Source organism: Theropithecus gelada, chromosome 20 (assembly GCF_003255815.1).
Source record: "Theropithecus gelada isolate Dixy chromosome 20, Tgel_1.0, whole genome shotgun sequence".
NCBI classification, from domain to species: domain Eukaryota; kingdom Metazoa; phylum Chordata; class Mammalia; order Primates; family Cercopithecidae; genus Theropithecus; species Theropithecus gelada.
Genome location: NC_037688.1, coordinates 64,113,140 through 64,139,452, shown reverse-complemented (window position 1 = coordinate 64,139,452; position 26,313 = coordinate 64,113,140). Strand labels below are relative to the sequence as shown.

Genomic DNA, 26,313 nt, shown 5'->3' with positions numbered 1-26,313 from the left:
ACCTCAGCTTCCCAAGTAGCTGGGATTACAGGCATGTGCCACTGCACCCAGATAATTTTTTAAAATTTTTTGTGAAGACAGGGTTTCACCATGTTACTCACGCTGGTCTCATACTCCTGGGCTCAAGCAATCTACCCATCTCAACCTCCCAAAGTGTTGGGATTATAACCATAAGCCACCACACCTGGCCTTTCCTTCTTAATTTGCATCTTTAACAAGCACCTGAGATCATGTGGAACATCAGACCAGTTTGGAGAAACACTCTTTAAAAAATAATAATAATTTCAACTTGTATTTTAGATTTAGGAGGTATACGTGCAGGTTTGTGACAGGGGTATACTGTACATCGCTGAGGTTTGGGGTGCAAATGAGATAGTACCCAATGGGTAGTTTTTCAGCCCTTGTCCCGTCCCCTTCCTCCTCCCTCTAATAGTCCCCAGTGTCTGTTCTTTCCATCTTTATGCCCATGGGACCCAGTGCTTAGGGCCCACTTACAAGTGAGAACATGGCAGTAGTTTTCTGTTTCTGCACTAGTTCACTTAGTGCAGAATAATGGCCTCCAGTTGCACCCACGTTGCCACAAAGGCCGTGATTTCATTCTTTTTTAGGGCTGCATAGTATTCCATTGTGTGTATGTACCACATTTCCTTTATCCAATCCACTGCTGATGAGCATCTACATTGATCCTATGTCGTTGCTGTTGTTGCCAGTGCTGCAGTGAACATACATGTGCATGCGTCTTTTCAGTAGAATGATTTATTTTCCTTTGGGTATATACCCAGTAATGGGATTGCTGGGTCGAGTGGTAGTTCTATGTTCAGTTCTTTGAGAAATCTCCAAAACTGCTTTCCACACTGGCTGAACTAATTTGCATTTCCACCGACAGAGTGTTAAGTGTTCTCTTTTCGGAGGAACCCTCTTTTGGATCAGTGTGCTACACAATAAACTGGAACAATGGCTAAATATACACATGCATGAGCTTCATGCCAGGCCTGTTCCTTACCAGTCTCAGGCAGGCCCCTGGTGTGGGTGTTTGCCACCTGCTCCTCAGATGATGCCAAGGCTCAGCGGCCCTTATCTGGGTGTTCTGGAGGAAGGAGGTGGCCTTGCTCCCCGGCCTGCTACCAGACATTTTGAACTTGCTACTACAAGTTGGGAGCAGCCTCCTCATGTCCTGGACTTACCACAGGACATCCCAATTCCAGGCCTTTTCCCACTGAGCCCAAGTATCCTCCTGCCTGGCAGACCCCCAGTTCTAATTTTTGGATTCCAAAAATTGGTCTTAATGTCAAAAGTGCTTTGGCCAGTAATTGTATACTTTATGGTTTACAAAACCGTCTCTACACTTGCAAGTTGCAGTGAACACATTAGCAGTGCTTAAGGGATGGCCAGCTTTCTGTCATACCTCTCAGGCTTTCTCTAGCTGGGTCTGGGGACGGAGGATAAATGTAACTTAGGGAGGCTGGTTCATAGCAAGAACGATGATGGCTACCCTGATCTGAGCACTTACTGCGTGCCAAGGACTACGTCAGGCTCTACAGGCCTTTTTCCCCGAATCCTTACAGCTTTACTATGAGGACAGGCATTCATGTTCCCATTTCATGTATAAGCAAGAGGAGATCCAGAAAGACAATGTGATTTACTCCAGGGCTTCCGGTAGTTAGTGATGGAAGTGAAACTCACACCCAGAGTGGTGGGACATGCATTAGACTGCTTTGTTGATTACAAAGTAACAGTGTTGGCTGGGCACAGTGGCTCGTGCCTATAATCCCAGCACTTTGGGAGGCAGACACAGGCGGATCACCTGAGGTCAGGAGTTCGAGGCTAGCCTGACCAACATGGCGAAACCCCATGTCTACTAAAATTAATACAAAAAAGTTAGCCGGGCTGTTGGCAAGCGCCTATAATCCCAGCTACTTGGATGGCTGACACAGGAGAATCGCTTGAGCTCGGGAGGCTGCAGTGAGCCAATACTGGGCAACTGAACTCCAACCTGGGTGACAGAGCAAGACTCTGTCTCAAAAAAAAAAAAAAAAAGCAGTGTTTTAATTAAAGCGTATTATGTAACATATATGCAATAAACTTTAGAGCTCAGCGAATTGTCACAAAGCGAACACTCCCAGGTAGCCACAGTCCAGATGGAGAAATAGAACACCTCCTTCAGTCAGCATCACCACCCTACTCTCTGAAGACGCACCACTCTCTCTCCTGACTTCTAGCATTTATTAATTAGTTTGCCACTTTCTGAATAAGTAAATGGAATATTTTGCAAGCATTCTTTGGTATTTGGCTGCTTTAAGTCAGCATGATGTCCAAGATTCATCTGTGTTGGTATGCAAAACTGTAGTTCACCTTTTGCATTGCTGTATAGTATTCCTTTGTGTGGATGTACCAAAATTGATTCATTCCTTCTGGATGGAAATTTGCATGGGCAGTTTGGGGCTGTTATGAGTAGTGTGGCTGTGAACATTCTTGCATGTATTTCTTGGTGTACATTCCCATTGGCTGGCTGCGTGGGGGTGGCATTGCTGGCTCATAGGATCTGCTTATCTTCTGCGTTGGTGGATACTGCCTCACGGTTTCCCAAAGGGTTAAACCAACTGACATTCCCACCAGGCACGAATGAGGCTTCCATTTGTTCAGTTGCTGTGGTCAGTCTTTTTCATGTCAGCTGTTCTAGGAGTGGAGTCTGCATTTCTCTGATGGCTGGCGAGGTTGAACACCCTTCCCTGTATTTCTTGGCATCTTTGTTTCCTCTTTTGTGAAGTGCACATTGAAGGCTCTGAACTTCAACGAGAGACAGCTTTGAGGACCAGATGGAGACCTGGAAGTGAGGCTGTCGGAGGAGCTTGCCCTGCCCTCTCTGCTCCCTCCTCTCCCTCAAACAGATTCAGTCCATCCTTTCTCTGAATAAACCTGCCAGTAAAGACTACCAGAGCCAGATTGGCAGCAGAGGGAGCGAGGCTATATTTGATAGGCAAGAGTGTAGTTTTCTAGCTTTTGAAGATGAAAACAGAAGGATGGATTTTCTTTTTCTTTTTCTCAGTCCAGCTGTGTTTACTTTGAATGCACAACTGTGACCTGCCCAGCGTCTTGACAGGAGACCCAGGGAGGCACGGAGGCCCTGCAGCTATGGGGGCTCCTTTTTCCCTGTGTGCTTCCTCATTGTAGGGAGGCTTTGAGACGATGTTGACACAGTTTAGAACTTGGAAAAGAGGGGTTGAATAATTTCTGCATTTTTGGAGGATGCCTTGGCCACTTTCTTCCCAGATTAAGAAAAAGAGAAGGCTCTGATGCTGCCTGGAGCAATCCCTCCAGTACGTTCACACGAGGTTACCAGAGAGTGTGCATGTTTGATGTAGGAGTGAAGAACAGTCCTGGATTCTCAGTGTTTATGGATTTAGTGTGCAGACAGAGTGTGTCTTCGTTGGAAGAGTACAACCCAGGATGCTTCTGTGAAGCCAAGGCGGCCCTCCTCACTCTTCCACGTCACCTGCCAGGCCCTCAAAGCATTCGGGTTTGCAACTCAGGGTGGGACAGATGCAGAGATTGTGGGCTATTTTTAGTGGCCATTTGCAGGGGACATCTTTTCTCCCCCTCGTGAGAGCTGTGTCTGGACTTGAAGGCCAACAATACACTCTGACCTGACCAAATTCCTTTTAATTCTCAGATTCGCCTTTTTCTCTCTCCCTCTATGACCACCAGGTGTTAGCATAGAGAATTCATTTCTCCCTCCTCACCCTTTTTCCCACTTTTGCTAGTGAATTCAAGCTTTAGGACTCAGTCTAGATCGCACTGATTCCAGAATCCTATCCCAAGCATAGATTTTAGGATCCCGTGATCCCCTGTACTGCCCCCGTTCCTTGAGCCTGGGAAGCGGAGGTTGCAGTGAGCCAAGATTGTGCCACTGAACTCCAGCCTGGGCGACACAGCGAGACTCTGTCTCAGATGGTTCTGCACACTACTGCAATTGCCTGTTTGGGTGTCTGTAGCTCCTTATAGACTATGAGCTCTGTGTCTGTGAGGGTAGCACCAGGTCAGCCTCGTCCCCGACTAGGTTCCCGCTCCTGGCCTAGAAGCTGGCGTGGAGCAGGCCTGATGCAGTAGGTGTTGTATGTGTGTGTGAGTGGCCTGCTCCCAACACACCTCTGGCCCCTCGGGGTGGTTGGACCTTCCCTCTTCTCCATTGCTGGGCTGTTCAGAGTGCAAGTGAACTCCAGCCTGGAGGAAGACTGGGAATTTATGCAGGAACTATTCTGGTCCTCGCAGCAGACATGAGAAAGTCCTTCGCCAGCTGCAGTTTGCTGCCCTGCACAATCAGGTGCTGTTGAATGGCTGAATTGAATTCTTCTCGCTTCTTATAAGAATAACTGCCGTCCCCCACTGGGCAGGTAACAGTCATGACACAGCAGCCAGAGCCAGCTTGGAAATTCTGAGATTGACTCCTGCAGCCCAGGGCCGTTAACTCCCAACCTGGTGTCAGACAAGCAATCGCAAAGGAAACCTTGGGGAAGTATCCCTTTCCCCAGCAGCGTCCCCATAAACGAGCAGTTAAAAGATTGGATAAGAGATTCCTGTGACCAGAGAAGCGGGGGAACAAAGGAAACCAGGTTTTCTCCTTGATCTTAGGCGATACGCCTGCAACCTGCTTTCAAATGGTTCAGCCAAAAAAAAAAAAACGTGTGTGTCTGTCCATCCCTGTAGAGACAACAAGAAAGAGAGCTTGCACAAAAGTAGCAAAATGTTATCAATTGGTGATTCAAGAAATAGGTGTTCATGGCCGGGCACAGTGGCTCACGCCTGTCATTCCAGCACTTTGGGAGGCCAAGGCAGGAGGATCACTTGAGGTTGGGAGTTTGAGACCAGCCTGGCCAACGTGGAGAAACCCCATCTCTATAAAAATACAAAATGTAGCCCTGCCTGCAATGCAGTGCCGTGATCTCTGCTTGCTGCATCTGCCTCCAGGGCTCAAGTGATCCTCCCACCTCAGCCTCCCGAGTACCTGGGACTATAGGCACACACCACCACATCCGGCTAATTTTTGTATTTTTAGTAGAGATGGGGTTTTGCCATGTTGCCTAGGCTCGTCTCGAACTCCTGAGCTCAAGTGATCTACCTGCCTTGGCCTCCCAAAGTGCTGGGATTATAGGCGTGAGCCACTGTGCCTGGCCATCTCGTGCTGTTTGTCCCTCACTTGTACACAGGCCCTACTGTGTTTCTCATAAATATTGTCTCTTTTGATTGTGTGTGTCTGAGGCAGTATCCTTCCCACTTGTTTCAAGACAGTGATGAATGTTCTTTCAATAGGGCAAGAAAAGCACAACAAATCACATTCCAGCAGATAAGCTAAACTGGATGTGCTTTATTAAAGACATCCCTAAACCACAAAACTGGATTGGCTCTGTGCACATGTGGCCGCGTGTACACAGCCACACCCCAAGGCACAGGCATGGCTCTTGGTTTATGAGATATCCACACGCTCGGGGCGGTGACTCAGATTGCAGGCCCGCGCCAGGCGAGAAGCAGTGAGCACCGCTGCTGCCCCGTCCTCCTTCCTGACCACTGAGTGCTGTGTTGGCTCCAGAGCTCTCCCTTTAGCCTGGGGGTTCAGATGCTGAACTGGGCTCCCCAGACAGAGTGCTGCTTGTTCACACCCAGTTATGCTCGGCCACATACAAGCCCCTGTCTGGTAACTGGAATGAAAGCAGCTGTAAGAGGATCCGGTGGAAAAGGTGTGTGAGCTCATGTGGGCGTGGAGGAAAAGAACTGGCTCTGTAGGCAGAGCTGGTGGTTTCGTTGTGAACTCTAGGGTTTGCAGCAGGCTGGCCCTAGCCAAAAAAAGGAAGGAAGGAAACCACTGAAGTGTTCGCAGTAGGGACCAACTCAGTACATTCTGTTCCATCATACAGTGGAACTACGCGGCCATGACAACAAAGCAACAGAGCTGTACGCGTAGGGCCCCCTTACCCGGTGTCTCTTTTTTTTTTTTTTTGAGATGGAGTCCCCCCCTGTCACCAGGCTGGGGTGCAGTAGCGTGCCAGTAGCTGGGACTACAGGCGCCTGCCAGCACGCCCAGCTAATTTTTGTATTCTTAGTAGAGATGGGGTTTCACCATGTTGGCCAGGATGGTCTCGATCTCTTGACCTGGTGATCCATCCGCCTCAGCCTCCCAAAGTGCTGGGATCACAGGCATGAGCTCGGTCTTTTTTTTTTTTTCCCCAAGACGTCTCGCTGTGTCACCCAAGCTGGAGTACAGTGGCTCGATCTTGGCTCACTGCAACTTCTGCCTCACGGGTTAAGGCAATTCTCCTGCCTTAGCCTCCCAAGAATCTGGGACTACAGGCTTGCACCACCACGCCCAGCTAATTTTTTGTAGTTTTAGTAGAGACTAGGCTTCATCATGTTGGCCAGGCTGGTCTCAAACTCCTGACCTCAAGTGATCCACCTGCCTTAGCTTCTCAAAATGCTCAGATTATAGGTGTGAGCCACAGCGCCCAGTCCCTGTTTCATTTTCTGTGGTTTCAGTTACTCCACTGTCAACCTGGTCCAAAAATATTAAGTGGAATATCTCAGAAATAATTCGTAAGTTTTAATTCGCACGCTGTACTGAATAGGGTGATACAATTTCACTTCGTCCCACCTGGGATATCAGTCATCGCTTTGTCCAGCTTGTCCACACTGATGCGACACTACCTACCCATTACTATATAGGAAAAAGCATAATGTATATAGGATTCAATACTGTGTGGTTTCAGGCACCCAATGAGGGTCTTGGAACGTATCCCCCAAGGATAAGGGGGGACTATTGTACGCTGATACGGAAATAGCACAAAGATTTATTTTATTTTGTTTATTTATTTTGAGACAGTATCTTGCTGTGTTGCTCATACTAGAGTGCAGTCGTGTGATCATAGCTCATTGCAGCCACCTACTCCTGGGCTCAAGAATCCTCCCACCTCAGCCTCCCAGGTATCTGGGACTACAGGCGTAAGCTACCAAACACAGCTAATTTTGTTTTATAGAGATGGGGTTTTGCTGTGTTCCTCAGGCTGGTCTGAAACTCCTGGACTCAAGTGATCCTCCTGCCTCAGCCTCCCAGAGTGCTGGGATTACAGGTGTGAGCCACCGATCCCAACCCCAAGAGTTATCATTAAGTTAAAAAAACAAAGTGTAAAGCAGCACAGAGTGTGGTGTCTGTTTCGTCGCCCAGATTATGCTCTGTGTGAAGGTCAGTTGAGAGGAAGGAGCGGGGAGGAAGGAGTGGGGGAGGAGGAAGGGAGGAGGAGCTCAAACTCCGGCTGTCCTTGGCTAGGCCTGTCTTACTCTAGGCAGTGGTTGTCACAGGACGAGACCAAGCAAACAGTGGAGGAGCTTTTGGCAAGAGACATTATCAAAGGGATTTACACTTCTAGAGTAGTTGAAATAGAAAATCTCTGCAGTCCTTCCAAAGCCAGTTTTGAGGAGAGGGTGACAGGGCAGGCAGCTGGATGCGGTAGCTGAGTGTGGGCTTTGGAATCAGACTTCATGGTTTAGAATCCTAGCTAGCTAGGACCATCTCTGAGCCTCATCTCCCTAAAAGGGAGATATTAATATCATCTCTTGGCTGGGCTGGTCACTCACGCCTGTAATCCCAGTACTTTGGAAGGCTGAGGCAGGCGGATCACTTGAGGTCAGGAGTTCGAGACCAGCTTGACCAGCATGATGAAACCATCTCTACTAAAAATAAAAAAATAAATTAAAAAAATAGCCAGGCATGCTGACAGGTGCCTATAATTCCAGCTACTCGAGAGGCTGAGGCAGGAGGACTGCTTGAGCCTTGAGGCGGAGATTGCAGTGAGCCGAGATCGTGCCACTGCGCTCCGGCCTGGGTGAGCGAGAGAGACTCCATCTCAAAAAAAAAAAAAGCCATCTCTTCACATACTGGTTGTGGGGGGCTCTGCAATAAGGCAGTTAAAGCCGTAGCCCAGTGCCTGGCAGCTGCTGTGATGATCATTGTCATTATTAACGTCCCCCCTCCCCCCCAGCTTCCCCCCACGCACACACAGTCTGGAGGGGTGACTTCCACACCACTGGCTTAGACTGTCCTGCAGGCCGGGTGTTTCGTTTGTGATTCGCAAGGCCCCAAGCCCAGTGGGAAATTTCCACCACTTCCATTTGCCCCGCCACGACTTCCTGCCATCTGCTGACACGGTGTGACGTGACACGCGGCTGCCTCTCCCTGGCCAGCACGGCCGTGGGGCTTGGGTCTGTCTCACCGTTCTTGTTTGTTCAACAGTGGACTCCAACGACAGCCTCTACGGGGGAGACTCCAAGTTCCTGGCGGAAAACAACAAGCTGTGTGAGACAGTGATGGCTCAGATCCTAGAGCATCTGAAAACCCTGGCCAAGGACGAGGTGGGTGCCCTCTGCTGTCCTCCACCCGCCTCTTGCTCTGAAAGCACAAGTTTCCAGGGTGGTTTGATGTTGGTTCATTCTAGAAAGGAAAATGTGTCATGTGAGCAATGTTTATGTGCAAACCACTTCTCCAGTGCTTTGGGGCCTTCGCCCCTGCTGTTTTCTCTGCCTGGACCGCGCCTCCCCCAGGCCTTCCCCTGACTGTTCCTTCTCGTCATTCAAATCCCAGCTCAAAGGACCTCCTCAGAGAGGCCTTCTCGGACCCTGTTTCAAGGAGCCACCACCACCTGCATGCCTCTGCCCGATTGTCCCTGTGGCCCCTGTTCAGTCACCGTCTGACCTGTTGTGTGTTTGTCTGTCTGTCCCCCAGCTCCCGGGGGGAGCTCCCTCCAGCCTCCCTCAGGAGGGACCTGGTGAGTCTTGAAGACCTGACTGTGTCTGGATGACAAGACAGGGACTCTGGGACCCCGGTAACTCTCTGCACCACCCCACGTCTCATGCAGAGCCCGGCCTCCAGCAGAAGCTCCATCAGTTCATGGTGAATCAGTGATAACATGGGATTGCTATACCTGGGCTCTTTCAGTGCTCACAACAGCCCTGTGAGATGTAGGTGCTGCGTTTATTTCCACTGAATGGGAAGGGAAACTGAGGCTCAGAGAGGGTTATTCAGAGCCCTTGGTATTTCCTCTGGCTGTGATAAAACAGCAGAGATTCCAACCAGGATTCCCAAACCTGAACTCTGCACTGCCACATCGCCCTCCTCAACCAAGGACTTTCCGCTTCACTTTTTTTTTTTTTTTTTTTTTTTTTTTTTTGAGACAGAGTTTTGCTCTTGTTGCCCAGGCTGGAGTGCAATGGTGCGATCTCAGCTCACTGCAACCTCCGCCTCCTGGGTTCAGGTGATTCTCCTGCCTCAGCCTCCCGAGTAGCTGGGATCCAGGTGCCCGCCACCACACTTGGCTAATTTTTGTAATTTCAGTCGAGATGGGGTTTCACCATGTTGGCCAGGCTGGTCTCAAACTCCCAAAGTGCTGGGATTACAGGCGTGAGCCACGGTGCCTGACCCACTTCACTTTTAAGAAGTGGTCTGTGGTCATTAATAGTAGGCTGTTTTTCCAGCCTTCATTATACATTAAGTGCAGTATAAAGAATTTTGCGCGTGCATTATTTCACTTAATTCTCACAGCAGTCCCTTTATGCTGTACAGATGAGGAAACCGAATCCTACAGCGGTAACTATGGAGTATGGTCAAGGCAATTTTCTAGAAGCCCTGCTCTTATCCACAAGCTAAATTCTTTTTTTTTTTTTTTTTTTTTTTTGAGACAGAGTCTTGCTCTGTCACCCAGGCTGGAGTGCAGTGGCGTGATCTCCGCTCACTGCAAGCTCCGCCGCCTCCTGGGTTCACGCCATTCTTCTGCCTCAGCCTCCCTAGAAGCTGGGACTACAGGCGCCCGCCACCACGCCCAGCTAATTTTTTTGTATTTTTAGTAGAGACGGGGTTTCGCCGTGTTCCCCAGGATGGTCTCGATCTCCTGACCTCGTGATCTGCCCTGGGATCACGTAATCACGTAATCACGCTGGGATTACAGGCGTGAGCCACTGCGCCCGGCCTAAATTCTTTTTATCAGATGTTGTGTCTTTCGTATTTTCACAAGTTTGTTTTTCATATTCTCCATATAGATAGTTGATTGATTGATTTCAATGTAATTTCCATCTAGTACGACCCAATTAACTACCTGGTTCTCTTCCCAAGTTATGCTGACCATGGCTTCCCTTTTCGCAGCTTTGGCCCAAATGTGTGAGTGACACATGAGTCCCAGAGACCCTGTCTCAGACGTGGCCAAGTCAGTTACTTGTGTAGACATAGGTGTGTCTCTGTCACTATGGTTAAGATGGTTTGCTGTAGTGTAGTCAAGATGGAGGCATAGGGGGAGGTTGGCTGCATCTTGGGAGTCACAGCCAGTGCCTGGCCTCTGTCTGCGTCCTTCCCTCACTTTCTGCCTCCAAGCACTTCTCCTGGATCTTGCCCTCTATCCACTATGAGCTGTTTGCTCAAAGCTCTGAGCATCTCGATTATTTTATTCCCACCTAGCAAAAGATGTTGCCTGATAACTCATTCCTGATATCCTCCTGGCGGGAGGGGGCCTCTGTTCTGTCACTCTCTTCCTCCTCAGTTCCCTTCCCCAAACCTAAGAGGATTTTTGGACCCCGGGTTCTCAGTGCCCTTCCCATGCTCCCCTCCTTCCAAGGTGCGTGACCACTTCCCTCCTCCAGCTCCTTCATTCCCAACCCACTGGGTCTTCCTGGACTCCCGCTTGTTCTTCCTGGGTTTTGCTCCCTTACCTCTCACTTTACATCCTTTCAAAGCATCCAGACCCTTTCAGGACAAAATAAGATCAAACTGGTAGTTTGACAAAGTAGTTCTTTGTCATTTCCAAGACTGTATAAAACACCACCCATCCTCATATTCCTTCTGCACCCCACCAAAAATACCACATTATATAGCTAGCTGTAGATACTCACATGCAGTATATCCCCATTCTTTTTTTGTTTTGTTTTCTTTCGTTTTGAGACAGAGTCTCGCTGTGTCGTCCAGGCTAGAGTGCAGTGGTGTGATCTCAGGTCACTGTAACCTCCGCCTCCCAGGTTCAAGTCATTCTCCTGCCTCAGTCTCCTAAGTAGCTGGGATTACAGGCGCATCCCACCATACCTGGCTAATTTTTGTGTTTTTAGTAGAGACGGAGTTTTACCACATTGGCCAGGCTGGTCTCGAATTCCTGAGCTCAAGTGATCTGCCTGCCTTGGCCTCCCAAAGTGCTGGGATTATAGGTGTGAGCCACCATGCCCGGCCAATATATACCCATTCTGTCAGGGTGTTCAAGCATGTGTTTGAGTGAGTAGGATTTTTTCTGGCCTCTAAGTTCAGGGGCACTGCCCGAAGGGCTGGCCTTAGGGTTAGTAGTTGAAAGGGCAGAGACCAGCGGGGTGCAATGGCTCATGCCTGTAATCCCAGCACTTTGGGAGGCTGAGGCCGGCGGATCACGAGGTCAGGAAATCAAGACCATCCTGGCTAACACGGTGAAACCCCATCTCTACTAAAAATACAAAAAATTAGCCGGGCGTGGTGGCGGGCGCCTGTAGTCCCAGCTACTCGGGAGGCTGAGGCAGAAGAATGGCGTGAACCCGGGAGGCGGAGCTTGCAGTGAGCCTAGATCGCGCCACTGCACTCCAGTCTGGGCGACAGAGCAAGACTCCGTCTCAAGGAAAAAAAAAAGGGGCAGAGACCTACATGCCCAACAGTTGCAGAAATGCTGCTGCCCTGGGGGCCCATCGCACCTCACAGCACCTTCTCTAGGGAGGGAGGGTACGTGACTTGTGTTCTACTGATCTTGGGGACCCCGAGCTGTAGTACCAGAACTCTAAGCAAGTTAGTGTCTGGAGGGCTCTTGGTTGTTTGTGGAAAGAGTGGCATTGGAACCCCAGTTTCTTCTTCAGGAAAACTGGTTTATCAAACCAGTGAGTATCAGATGAGGCAACTCTCCTAGAATGATTGATACCAGAGGCTGGAAAGTGTATGTGGATGTGTGTGTGGGTGCGGGGGGAGGGCAATGAAGAGAGGTTGGTTAATGGGTACAAAGATAGATAGAATAGTTAGAAGGAATAGGCCAGGCACAATGCCTTAGACCTGTAATCCCAACATTTTGGGAGGCCCAGGTGGGAGGATTAGTTGAGCCTAGGAATTTGAGACCAGCTTAGGTAACATAGTAAAATCCTCTCTCTATAAAAAAAAAAACTTAAAAATTAGGCCAGGTACGGTGGCTCACACCTGTAATCCCAGCACTTTGGGAGGCTGAGGTGGGCGGATCACTTGAGGCCAGGAGTTCGAGACCAGTCTGGCCAACATTACAAAATCCCACCTCTACAAAAAATAGAGAAAAAATTAGCTGGGCGTGGTGGTGTGCGCCTGTAGTCACAGCTACTTGGGAGGCTGAGGCAGGAGAATCACTTAAACCCAGGAGGTGGAGGTTGCCATGAGCCCAGATCATGCCATTGCACTCCAGCCTGGGTGACAGAGTGAGACTCCATCTCAAAAAAAAAATTTAAAATTAGCCGGGCGTGGTGGTGTGTGCCTGTAGTCCCAGCTACTGGAGAGGCTGAGGCAGGAGTTTGAGGCTGCAGTGAGCTGTGATCATGCCACTGCACTCCAGCCTAGGCAACAGAGCAAGATCCTGTCTCCAAAAAAAAAAGAAAAAAGAAAAGAAAAAAGGGGGAATAAACGGGAATTAAGTTCTAATGTTCAACAGCAGAGCAGAGTAACTATAGTTAACAACAATGTATTATACATTTCAAAATAGCTATAAGAGAAGACTTGAAATGTTCCATACACATAGAAAAGATAAATGCAGCTGCGCGCGGTGGCTCACGCCTATAATCCCAGCACTTTGGGAGGCCGAGGTGGGTGGATCATAAGGTCAGCAGTTCAAGACCATCCTAGTCAAGATGGTGAAACCCCGTCTCTACTAAAAATACAAAAATTAGCCAGGTGTGGTGGCGGACACCTGTAATCACAGCTACTTAGGAGGCTGAGGCAGACAATTGCTTGAACCTGGGAGGCGGAGCTTGCAGTGAGCTGAGATCGTACCACTGCATTCCAGCCTGGGAGGGAGACTCCATCTCAAAAAAAAAAAAAAAGAAATGATAAATGCTTAGGTGATAGACACACCAAACACCCTGGCATCATCATTGTATATTCTAGGCATGTAACAAAGCATCACATGTACCTCATAAACACAAATCTTATGTATCAATAATTTTTAAAATGTTGCATATGTGAGGCTCATGAATCAGGATGAGAAAATAAAACCCTAAATACACATTTAAAAGGCCTTTTACAAACATGTACAAACACTCAGCAAGGGTTCATACCTCTTCCCTTTTCTGTGTAGATGGTTTTCAGGAGAGAGTCCTTTTAGCCTACAGGAATAATGGAAGCCCATCCTTCAGCTTGTACAAATTCGATCCCCCCATGGAAAGTTTGTCTTAGCTTTTTCCCCTGATTTTTTTTTTTTCCCTGAGACAGGGTCTCACTCTGTCATCCAGGCTGGAGTGCAGTGGCACTATCTCAGCTCACTGCAGCTTCAACCTCCTGGACGCAAGTGATCCTCCCATGTCAGCCTCCCAAGTAGCTGGGACTATAGGCGTGCACCACCACACTCAGCTAATTTTTTGTTTGTTGCTTGTAGAGCCGGGGTCTGTGTTGCCCAGGCCACTCTCAAAATACTGAGCTTGGCCGGGCATGGTGGCTCACGCCTGTAATCCCAGCACTTTTGGGAGGCTGAGGCGGGCGGATCACTTGAGGTCAGAAGTTTGAGACCAGCGTGGCCATCATGGTGAAACCTCATCTCTACTAAAAATACAAAAATTAGCCGGGTGTGGTGGCGCATGCCTGTAATCTCAGATACTTGGGAGGCTGAGGCAGGAGAATTGCTTGAACCCAGGATGGGGAGGTTTGAGTGAGCTGGGATCGCACCACTGCACTCCAGCCTGGGTGACAGAGCGAGACTCCGTCTCAAAAAATAAAATAAAATAAATACAGAGCTCAAGTGATCGACCCACGATGGCCTTGGGCTCCCAAAGTGCTGGGGATTCCAGGAGTGAGCCACCATGCCCAGCCTTCCCCTGATTTCTTGAAACCATTGGCTTTGGCTCCACCTTCTAGTTCAGGGACTCCTTAGAACAGTGACGTGTGTTTGACAAGTCACACCCACAGAAAACTTGACATGTGGTTCAAAATTACATTTCTTCATGCTGAGGCAACAGGCTGGGTTTAATCAGAGGTGGTTACTGACAGCATAAATGATCACAGCCCAGAAGTCCCAAGCTTGCAATAAAAATGAAGCCCAGAACCATATAATTTGGAGCTATTTATATTTGACATTTATGTCTGTTTCTCTGGTGGAGAGAGGGGTTGATGGTGATAGTGATTCTGAAACAAAACTCTGAAAGAATAGCAAAGATGGAATGTTTCTGAAGAACATTTCACGTGGCATAAATACCAGCGACGTTCACTGAAAATGTCTGTCCGTGTATGCATATTTATTACAAAAACATCAGGCATAGTGGCTTATGCCTGTAATCCCAACACTTTGGGAGGCTGGGGAAGAAGGATTGCTTGATTCCAGGAGTTTGAGACCAGCCTGGGGGACATAGTAAAACCCCATCTCTAAAAAAATGTAAAAGTTACCCAGGTATGGTGGAGTGCACCCTGAGTAGCTGGGACTACTCAGGAGGCTGAGGTGGGAGGATCGCTTGAGCCCAGGAGTGCGAGGTTGCAGTGAGCTGTGATTGCACCACTACACTCCAACCCTGGCAGCAGAGCAAGACCCTGTCTCTAAAATAAATCAATCAACAAAAACATGGTCACATGGGTGGACCAAGCTCAAACTGAACATGTTATCCTTCGTTGTTTTTTTGTTTTGTTTTGTTTCTTTTTGAGACAGAGTCTCACTGTGTTGCCCAGACTGGAGTGTTGTGGCGCAATCTCAGCTGACTGCAACCTCTACCTCCTGGATTCAAGTGATTCTCCTGCCTCAGCCTCCTGAGTATCTGGGTCTACAGGCACGTGCCACCGTGCCTGGCTAATTTTTTGTATTTTCAGTAGAGACGGGGTTTCACTGTTAATCAGGATGGTCTCGATCTCCTGACCTCATGATCCGCCTGTCTCAGCCTGCCAAAGTGCTAGGATTACAGGCATGAGCCGCCGCGCCCGGCTATCCTTCGTTTTAATGGTGCAATTTGAAGTTTAGCTCAAGCAGCCATATTGGAGTCCTCTGAAGTCTGGTACCCCCAAGAGCATGAGGCTTGGAACCCAGGCCCATCACAGACCAGGAAAGGCCTGGTGGGATTTCTCCCCACTGAGTGGGGTGGGGGGCTTCCTGCTGTTGGAAAACCTTGAAGCCTGTGCCGTTCTGAGAATCATCTCTCTTAGCTCTGGTAGCAACCCTGCTTCCAAAACCATCCTCTAAGGCCACGTGAAGGTGCCAGCCTCATTTTAATCACAAGCTGTATTTCATGAAGTTGTTTGTTTGGGTGTGGTGGAGCTGGGAATCGTGCCAAACCCGGAGAGCTTCCTGGAAATGACAATTCTCATAGGAAAAGCAGCTCTTTTCTATTTAAAACCTCCGTGGCGAAGGGAGGGGATCAGGCCCTGATTTGGTTCCCGAGCTACGTGTTCATATTTTTCTCAGTGTTTGAATATCAGCTGGCCTGTGTCTCATCCCTCAGACACGTCTCTAACGATTTCACTTTTAATGGGCTTTGGCATTTAAAACACATGCGAATTGAGCTTTTTGCTAATTGAGAAGATATGGAATGGAGAAATAGCCAATTAGGTATTGTGCTGCTTGTCTGACTTTTAAAACAATTTCTCCCACTTCAGTGAAAGGTAGTCAAAGGGCCTCTCTCCAAGGAGACTTAGTTGGCTTTGAAAGAGTTTTAAGCTTGTTCTTCTAGATCCAGGCAGAAAGCGGGGCTCCCGTTCTCCCAGGTGTCGGACGAAGACCAGGTTACAAGGAGAGCAGGACGGGCTCAGGTTCCCACTTGGGGCATAACTGCATTGTCTGTTAGAACAAATGACGCCAGAGCAGGCGGTCGCTAGCCAGTTTGCGAGTCCGTGCCCAGTAGGTGCCAGCCCGCATGCCCCATGCCAAAGCGCTTTTCTCTTGGTGCCCGCGGGTCTGGGCGCCCACAGCACAACCTGCTCCCTGATGACGGGGTTCTTCGCCGTCGGCTCTGCTGCTTCTGTGACTGTCGCTGCTCTAGGCTGTTGCCAAGGCAGGCTCAATTTTGCCGGGTGGGGGTGGGGGGTGCTGAAGATTCTTAATTGCCACTCCCCACCTTGCCCAACTGCATTGGAAGCTATTCCTTGACTTTTTCTTTAAGACAGGGTCTTGCTCTGATGCCCAGGGTTGTGTGCAGTGGTGGGATCATAGCTCACTGCAGCCTCCAACTCTTGCCCTCAAGTGATCCTCCAGCCTCAGCCTCCTGAGTAGCTGGGACCAGAGGTGTGTGCTAGCATGCTCAGCTAATTTTTTTTTTTCTTTTCACTAAAAGACTTTAAATTCTCACTTGGGAAAGGACAGTAAGAAGGGGTAACTCAGTTGGCATAGCATCTAGCAGGCGCCATGTGAAATACCTGTGGAACGTTGGATGCATGGATGGTTGATAAGTTGGTTGTAGCCACCAAGAGCAGTTGAGAAAAGCAGGAAGAAAGGTGTTTTGGTGTAAGCCCAGTCAAGGCATTCTTACTCCCTGCAGAAAACTGCATAGCCGAAGTTGGCTCGCAGCACTGGGCAAGTCTCTCAGGCCCTTCCGACTCCGATTCCTGGTAAGATGCAACCCTGAGTGTGTGGCCTGGAGAGGGCTGCAAGTACGAGCACAGGCTCTGGAGTCAGACATCTGGAGCTCCGACTCCCCTCTGCATTGTGAGGACCCAACTGTGGTCCTTGGGCAAGTTCCTAACCTTTCAGAGCCTCAGGTGCCTCATCTGCAGAACGGGAGCGCATTCGTTTCCTGTTGCCACCATAACCAATTGCCACAAACTTGGCATCTTACAGCAGTACCCATTTGTGATCTCACTGGTAGGTGAGAAGTCAGTGCTGGCTGGCACCGGTGTCTCTGTTCTGGGTTTCACAAGGCCAGAGTCAAGGTCTTGCTGGCTGGGCTCTTATCAGCAGGCACTGGAAAGAATCCACTTCCTTGTTCCTTCAGGGTATTTGCAGACTGCAGTTCCATGTGATCATGGGCTGAGGTCCTGTGTCTGTTGGCTGGGCGTCCTTCTTAGCTTCTAGAAGCTGCCTGTGTTTCTCAGCTCGTGGCCAGCACTGGTGGGCCAGCTTCTCCTTATGCCTTGAATCTCTGACTTCCCTTCTTCCTCCTCTTTCCTGTTTTTCTCTTCCACTGCTTGTCGCTGATTCTGGTTGGAGAAATGCTTCTGCTTTTAAGGGCTCCAGTGATTCGAGTGGGACCACTCAGGTCATCTAAGATACGCTCCCTGCCTTAATTCCATCTGCAGTCTCTCCACAGCAGCACCCGGATTCGTGCTTGAATAACAGGGGAAGGAATGTTGGGAGGCACCTCTAGAATTCTGTCTATCATGGGTGGTTAGGACTGTACCTGCCACGGAGTTGTCATGAAGGTTAAATCAGGCGAGTTGTATGAAGCACAGAGCAGAATCCCTGGCACACTCTTCAGGGCTTTTACACGCATTCACTGTCAGGGAGCAGACACGAGGCTCTTGGCAGCACTGATGTTGTGCAGATGTGGGATGTGCTCTGGCCCCACGGGTTCCTGAACAGCAGGTACCCACCTGTTGATGTGGCTGTTCGAGGGGCCTTCGTTTACCTTGGGGAAGTTGTATCCTGTCTCCTGGACCTGGGGTTGCATTTTGGAGATTTATTTTCCCTTTTGTCTTATCATTCAAAGCTGGAGTTCAGGTTTGGTCAACCATGACGCTGTGGTTAGACTTTTTTTTTGGCAAGATACCTCTCACATCAGATTACTGAGCAAGAAAGGGAAGATCTGATGCCAGCATGTAAAGGCTGGATATGGGCACCAAGGATTGGGGAGCTCAGTTCCGGAGGAGATGTCTTTTGGTCTTTATTACCGGCAGTCCAGGGGCAGGAATACTGACTACAGCTTTGGGTAGTTTGAGGACACATCTGAAAGAGGCAAGGTGAAGCCTTTCAGTTTTCAGCTGTACTTGTGTTAAAGCAAGGCTTGTCACTGCTGGGTTACCCTTCATTCCTCGACCTCCCTGAATGGTGAGTTTCTTCCATTTCATGAGTAATGACCATCTGTGGGCACAGAGCTTCGTCATCTTACTGAATCCCCACCCTCTGCAGTGGTGACCTTACTGTCATTTACAGATGAAGAAGCTGGCACTCTGGGAGGTTCAGCAGCTTGCCCTACAGCAAATACGTGGCAGAGCTGGCACTGGAACTCAGGCATGACTTACCCCAGAGTCAACACTGTCCACAGCATCTCTGCAGGGCACGGCCTGAGCCCCAGTGCAAGGCAGTAACCTCCGTTTTCTGTTTCAGGCCCTGAAGCGCCAGAGCTCGTTGGGCCTTTCCTTTTTTAACAGCATCTTGGCCCATGGGGACCTACGCAACAACAAGCTCAACCAGCTCTCCGTCAACCTGTGGCACCTGGCACAGAGGCACGGCTGTGCAGACACCAGGACCATGGTGAGGCGCTCGGAGGGCCGCGTGGTATAAGCCCACTGGCCAGTGCACAGCCACCCTCAACACAGCCTTGTGGCCTGGACATCAGACAGACAACCACAATCTCCCCTTTTAGAAAGGCACTTGGTCCATTTCTGCTGGGTCACTTCCTAGCAGTGAAAAGCAGAGCTGGCCAGGTGTGGCAGCTCATGCCTGTAATCCCAGCACTTTGGGAGGCTGAGACAGGAGGATCGCTTGAGGCCAGGGGTTTGACACCAGCCTGGGCAACAGAGAGAGACCTGGTCTCTACAAAAAATAAAAAATTAGCCGGGCATGGTGGTGCACATGTGTAGTCCCAGCTACTTGGAAGGCTGCAGAGGGAGGAGGGCTTGAGCCCAGGAGTTGGAGGCTGCAGTGAGCTATGATCACACCACTGCCCTCCAGCCTGGGTGACAGAGCAAGACCTTGTCTCCAGAACAAAAAACAGAAGCACAGCTTTAAAAGTCTGTTCCCTCTGCATAAAAACCATACACATAAAACATCAGTCATTTCTGGTCACACCCAAATCTGATTTTTAGGGCAAGCTGCAATCCAACAAGTTAAAGACTTTGATTTCTTCCCTCCCCTCATCCCTCAAAAAACTCACTATTCTCTGCTAAGAAATCTAAGCTCACATAATGGCTGATTCATTAGAGCCTTGGGCTCCAAGGATAATGAACCAGAAAGGAGATGGATCTTTCTTTTTTCTCCTAGGTGAAAACGCTAGAATACATCAAGAAGCAAAGCAAACAACCAGACATGACTCATCTGACGGAGCTGGCCCTCAGACTCCCTCTGCAAACAAGGACCTAACCCCCAGGCCCATCCGCAGGCTCAGGGACTCTGGCACCAAATCCAGGAGGATCTGCTCTGCTGCCCTGAACTCCCATTGCAATTTAGGTTTCGCATTTTCCTTTTCTTTTTACATATGTGCAAATTGGTTTAAGCTTTGGCCTCTATCCAGGTTATTCTGACAATGAAGAAATGGGAGTTGTCAGAGCATTAAAATGCAATCTTCATTGAGAAGCGGCGTCTCTGCGTTGTCTTTGCACAAGTGGCCTTCAGTCTACTCAGCCCAATCCGATGGGCCTTTAGCATGAGAGAAACAGGAATGCAAGTAACATCTTTCTTTTCTGGAAGGTGTTTTTTTTTCCTTTCATAGTTTAGAAAAAGGACTTTGAAAAGCAGTCCACTTTTAAAGTTTCAGACCCATTCCATTCCAGACTTTGTCCCTTCAAGTTAGAGCACGCCCAAAGTCTGGAACTCAGTGTTACCTGAACCCCTATGGAGGATTTATAAAAGGCAGAAATAGCACTCCATTAACTCTTTTTCCTATCAAAAGCAGCTCTTGATTGGACTTAGAATCTGTGTTGGCGGACCAAAGGAGAAAGCGAGGTCAAATTTGAGATTCTCTGTGGCTTCAGTATACAGTAACTGAATAAATGTCCTGAAGGAGCATTTATGTTCATGACTGTTCATTTAATTACTTCTGACTGACTTCCTCCAGAAGAGAGAGAACGTGTCTAAATTTATTAGCCTGGTTTGTTTTGCAGCCACAATTCTCAACAGCATGGGATTCTGTCTGCTTTTCTTTCAACAGTTTGGTGGAACCTGATTCTTCGATTACGACTGGTGAGCTTGCACCGACATTTCATTTTGAATCAGTAAAAGCATTCATACCGATTGGTGATTCATACTCTCAGCCCCACTGCCATTGTGAAAATGCATCCACACTGTGGATTTAAAGTGCTGCAAACTATTGTGCTTCTAGAAGATCCACACTGGAACCGGACATACATTACATTTCATCTTTACTCTGAGAAATACAAGACTACAGTTGAACACTTAGTTAACCTCAGACAGTAAAAGGGGCTAAAAAAATTTTTTAAATCAATTTATTGGCTGGGCACGGTGACTCACGCCTGTAATCCCAGCACTTTGGGAGGCCGAGGTGGGTGGATCACCTGAGGTCAGGAGTTCGAGACCAGCCTGGCCAACATGGTGAAACCCACTCCAGCCTGGGCGACAAAGCAAGACTCCATCTCAAAAAAAAAAAAAAAAAAAAAAAAGAAAGAAAAAGAAAAATGATGGAAACTTCTACATGAGACTTATATTAGGTCTTCTATCGTTACTTTAACAAATTGCCACAATTTTAGCGGCTGAAAACATAATGTTGTCGTCTGACGGTTCTATTGGTCTGAAGTCCACCTAGTCTCACTGGGCTGAAATGAAGGCATCAGCAGGGCTACGCTCCTTTTGGGAGGCTCTAGGCGGGGAATCTACTTCCTTTCCAGCTTCTAGACGGCACGTACATTCCTTGGCTTCTGACCCTTCCCTTCCCATCTTCAAAAGCAGCAGTGTCTAGTCAAGTCTTTCTTTTTTTTTTTTTTTTTTTTTGGTGAGACAGAGTCTCGCTTTGTCGCCCAGACTGGAGTGCAGTGGCCGGATCTCAGCTCACTGCAAGCTCCGCCTCCCGGGTTCACGCCATTCTCCTGCCTCAGCCTCCCGAGTAGCTGGGACTACAGGCGCCCCCCACCTCGCCCGGCTAGGTTTTTTGTATTTTTTAGTAGAGACGGGGTTTCACCGGGTTAGCCAGGATGGTCTCGATCTCCTGACCTTGTGATCCGCCCGTCTCAGCCTCCCAAAGTGCTGGGATTACAGGCTTGAGCCACCGCACCCGGCCAAGTTTTTCTTAAAAGTCTCTTTGACGCGGACTCTTTCTTGCCTTCCTCTTCCACATTTAGGGATCTCTGCGATTACCTTGGGCCCACCCAGAAATGCAGGATCCTCTTCCTGTTTTAAGGTCGGCTGATGAGCAAACTTAATTCCCTTTTGTTTTGTAACCTAACAAATACACAGGTTCTGAGGATACGTGGTAGGAAGGGGTGTTATTCTGCCAACTTCTTTTGTGAGGACTGTGTCTATTTGGCAAATCCCTTTTTTTTTTTTTTTTTTTGAGACAGTCTTGCTCTGTCACCCAGGCGGGAGCACAGTGATGCAATCATGGCTCACTGCAGCCATGCTGGAGGGTAGTGCTCAATCCAATATTAATTTACAAAGGATGGGAACTAGAGTGATTCTCCAAAGACAAGATTGCCACAGGGTAGGTGGGGTCCTGCTCATCTAAGCGATGGTGGTCTGCACTGGCAGAAAGCAGGACAGGTTAAGTCCATTCTGAAGACACCCAGCATCGTGGTGTCTTGGCTGCCCAACCTCCACTGGTGAGACCTCAAGTTCTTATGTACATAGAAAAGCAATAAAGCCCCCCTGTGCCAGTGGAACTCCTAAGCCAGTGGTGATGCTGAGTTAGAAAGTCACACCCTCAGCCAGGCACGGCAGCTCATGCCTGTAATCCCAGCACTTTGGGAGGCCGAGGCAGGCGGATCACGAGGTCAGGTGATCGAGACCATCCTGGCTAACACAGTGAAACCCCGTCTCTACTAAAAATACAAAAAATTAGCCGGGCGTGGTGGCAGGCGCCTGTAGTCCCAGCTACTCGGGAGGCTGAGGCAGGAGAGTGGTGTGAACCCAGGAGGCGGAGGTTGCAGTGAGCTGAGATCGTGCCACTGCACTCCAGCCTGGGCAACAACAGAGCAAGACTCTGTCTCAAAAAAAAAAAAAAAAAAAAGTCACACACTATTACAGACAGAATTTACACTAGGGGCAAGGCCTGACCATCACACCCTCGTGAGAGCTACCAGTCAGCAGGGCTTGGATGGGAGCAACACAGTGGACATAGGATCACCTTCTCTCCACAATCACCCAAAGATACCTTTTTGTTTATTTTTTTGAGACGGAGTCTCACTCTGTTGCCCAGGCTAGAGTGTGCAGTGGCGTGACCCCAGCTCACTACAACCTCCACCTCCTGGATTCAAGCGATTCTCCTGCCTCAGCCTCCTGAGTAACTGGGATTACAAGCCTGTGACACCAAACCCACCTGGCTAATTTTTGTATTTTTAGTAGAGACGGGGTTTCACCATGTTGGTCAGGCTGGTCTCGAACTGCTGACCTCGTGATCCGCCTGCCTCAGCCTCCCAAAGTGCTGGGATTACAGGCGTGAGCCACTGCACACGGCAGAGTACAACCCTTTTAACAGAGCTAAGGCAGGCCAACATCAGGGTGACCTCTTGGCAAGATAAAAACTATGAATAGAAATGGCTGATCCCAGCTACTCAGGGGGCTGAGGCATGAGAATCCCTTGAACCCAGGAAGCAGGGGTTACAATGAGACGAGATCACGCCACTACACCCCAGCCTGGGCAACTGTGCGAGACTCCATCTCAAAAAAAGAAAAAAAAAGAAACGGCTGGTTCCTGTTTACACCAGGCACATTCCTATAGTGTCGGTCAAGGTCAGGAGGGATTTGTTTCTCTATCAGAGGAGGAGGTGCCCAGAAGGCGCTCACTCAAATCCAGAACACTGCCTCTTGGGCTTTCCACGGCCTCTCCCATTATGTACCTCAAGGTTGAATCCAGGAAAGAAAAGCAGGCCAAGTTCACATCCTGAGGGAAGTGGCCCAAGTAGGTCCTTGTAGCACACGCTTGTACAACTACTGACCTGGCCAATGCTTGCGGGTCAGGGCTCAGAGCCAGGGAAACCATCTGAAGTGCCTGCCTCACCTCTGCCCAGTGGGCAGCTGTGGACACCATGACCATCTTACCAGCATCCACTCTCTTTGACTGAGGGGAATCACCACCCTTCCCATGACAGGGGCGGGTGCAGGTATGGGCAGATGACTCATTGCCCAGCAGTGGAGGCTTCTGGAAGTTTCCTTGAGGCACAAAAAGGCTTTTCTTCCTCTGGAATGTTCTAGGGTCTTGATATGCCGCCTGGAACTGTTACTGCCATCTTTGTACTAGCCTTGATAAAGCCAACACTGGGGATGATAAAGATAATGCTTCCTAGACGGGCTGCTGAACCAGGCCCTTATCAGGCCTTCCTGCCACGTGAGACTGAACTTTCTGGCCATCGAGGCCTGCCTGGGCTGGGATGTCTGTAGGAGGCGTGTACAGGCTGAACAATCATGAAAATGTCCCAGTCAGAACCTGTCTTTTGGGATGCAAAAAGCTAGATGAATGCAAAGAAGGTAGTCACAGATGGTCATGTGCGACTTCAGCCACTGGACCTGGAGTTCTCTGAGGCTTGCTGCAGAGTCCAGACTTGGAAACACCGTCCCAACAGCTAATGAGGCAACTTCCTGTGTCATCTCCACATGTTCATCTCCTCCTGGCATTCAATATCCACCTACAGAAGTCACCTGGGATTCTCTTCCTTGTGATAAAAAAGAATCTCATCAGATACATCCCTGGGGCTGGGCACGGTGGCTCATACCTGTGATCCCAGCACTGGGGGGCCGAGGCAGGAGGATGAGTTGAGTCCAAGAATCTGGGACCAGCCTGGACAATATAGTGAGACCCTATCTCTAAAAAAATTTTTTAAACTAGCTGGTTGTTATGGTGCACACCTGCAGTCCCAGCTACTTGGGAGGCTGAGGTAGGAGGATCGCTTAAGCTGGATAGGTAGTTGTTGCAATAAGCCATGATATGCCACTACACTCCAGCCTGGGTGACAGAGTGAGACCCTATCTCAAAAAACACACACACACGTCCCTGGGAATCTGTCATTGGTTCATTTGCAGAACTAACCACTCTTCCTAAAATGCCTTGTTCAGAATCCAGTCAAAGCACAAAAAGACAAAATCCTACCTCAGCACTTAGGGCCGAAGGGAGGCCAGTGGAAAAGGCAGGACGGGTTTAAAGGTACATTTCCCACCAGCAGCAGCAGCAGCAGCAGCTCAGCCACATGTGTTTGGCAACAACTCAGACACCTCGCTGCCTACAGCTGCTCTATGACAGGGGAAAGGAAAAGGGAGGAAAAGGAGCTTGCAATTCTCCGTTCCTCATTCACTCCACTTTTTATCAGAGATGCAGACTTGTCATAAAACTTTTTCCTCAATCTAAAGACATTTCAATCCCCAACGAGGATTCTGGTGGAAATTCCCTAAAGGGAACATTCAGAGTGGCGAAGAGAGAACTTAGGGCTTCAGGTACAAAAGTACAACACCCGGCACTTAGTGGCTGGGTGACCCCAGGCAATTTTATTACTTTATCCCTGAACCTCACTTGCCTCATCTATAAGATGGGGCTAATAATAGCACCCATTTCATAATTATGAAGATTAAATACGTTATGGAAAACACTAGTATTTGCCTAGCACCTGCTAAACACTCAACAAAGGTTAACTGTACATACCGACGTCTCAAACAGGGACGGAATGTTTAACACAGAAAACAGGAGGTTTTAGCCACTCACTCGTTCTCCTGGCTCCCGAAATACGAGCTGCCCCACCCCAGTTCATCCAAGCCCATCAAGATAGTTGTCCTTGTCCTTAATCTCCACAGGTGTTCAATGTGAGCCAACTGTCAGATGGCTTTCATTTGCACAACTGAATAAACCATTTATGCCTAGTGTTCCATTACTGGAACGCTAAGCTTATGGGAGTTATTTATATCCTGCTGCTCGAGGTCATCACCAAGATCTGATTTTTCACAAAAAGAAATATAATCTCCAGCATAAATGTAATAATCAAAGCAATTGTGGCAGTTTTGGGGGGACAAAACTCTAGAGTTTAATCTTCCAGCTTGACTGACTTGGAAGCGTTCCTGTCAATGTAAAAGATCTTGTTGGGGGCAGTGGAGAAGCCAAGGCCGGCTCCGCGGCTGTGGCTGTACTTCCAGCTCATGGCCCGGTCGTAGTCCCGCTGCAGATTCTGCTGCAGGCTGTCAGCCGCCTTCTTGCTGAGGGCCATGTTGGGTCTTGCAGTCGTGCTGGGGGCGCGGTTGAACGGAGGGGACAGGTTTTTGAAGCCACCCATAAGTCTGAGAAATTTCAGTTTCTGGTCTTCGTTCTCAAAACCAGCAGTATCCCACTGGCCAAACTGGGTTCCCTGGGAAGAGAGGAAGAAGGTAGCTATTTCCCTTGAGTCCAAAACCCTTTCCTTCCCTTGACCCCAGCCTCATCAGGGAGGGCCCAGCAGATTAGACGGCTGCTGTGTACCAGGCACAGTGCTAATAAGCTCAATAGTGGATTATTCCATTAATCCTAATGAGCCCTATGAGCCCTATGAGAACACTGCTGTTACTCCCATTGCACGGAGGAGGAAATAAAGGTCTGCAGCTTAGCTGGAGACAGAAACCTAACTAGTGACCCCCAGAATTCAAGCCCAGGTCCAGCCAACACCACTGCCCACCTCTGCACACAGAGCTGCCTTTCTGCCTTCCTCCTCCTTTCCTAACTCATGGCACACAGCACAGTGTGCCTCACTTCACAACACAGCACACTCCCCCCACCCCCCTACACAGCGCACCTCCCCCCACCTCCCTACACAGCGCACCTCCCTCCACCTCCCTACACAGCGCACCTCCCCCCACCTCCCTACACAGCACACTCCCCCCACCTCCCTACACAGCACACTCCCCCCACCTCCCTTCACAGCGCACCTCGCCCACCTCCCCTCACAATGCACTCCCCTCAATCACCCTACAGCGCACTCCCCCCACCACCCTACACAGCGCACCTCCCCCCACCTCCCTACACAGCACTCCCCCCACCACCCTACACAGCACTCCCCCCACCACCCTACACAGCACACCTCCCCCC

At 49.2% G+C, this 26,313-nt stretch overlaps 2 protein-coding genes across 7 annotated transcripts in view; one reads left to right on the top strand and one right to left on the bottom strand.

The window, feature by feature from the left end:
- VPS35L (VPS35 endosomal protein sorting factor like) overlaps positions 1-20,114 on the top strand; it is a 148,509-nt gene extending 128,395 nt beyond the window's left edge. For both annotated transcript variants that reach the window (XM_025369694.1, XM_025369693.1), the window contains 3 exons: positions 8,276-8,394; positions 18,495-18,641; positions 19,371-20,114. In XM_025369694.1, the coding sequence (XP_025225479.1) occupies positions 8,276-8,394; positions 18,495-18,641; positions 19,371-19,469 (365 nt within the window). In that variant the 3' untranslated portion in view covers positions 19,470-20,114. The remainder of the gene's footprint in view (positions 1-8,275; positions 8,395-18,494; positions 18,642-19,370) is intronic.
- Positions 20,115-24,724: 4,610 nt separating this feature from the next.
- The window catches only part of KNOP1 (lysine rich nucleolar protein 1), a 13,294-nt gene continuing 11,705 nt past the window's right edge, over positions 24,725-26,313 (bottom strand). For 4 of the 5 annotated variants that reach the window (XM_025369699.1, XM_025369698.1, XM_025369700.1 and 1 more), the window contains one exon: positions 24,725-25,600. In XM_025369699.1, the coding sequence (XP_025225484.1) occupies positions 25,283-25,600 (318 nt within the window). In that variant the 3' untranslated portion in view covers positions 24,725-25,282. The remainder of the gene's footprint in view (positions 25,601-26,313) is intronic. The other variant, XM_025369695.1, reaches the window with a different exon arrangement.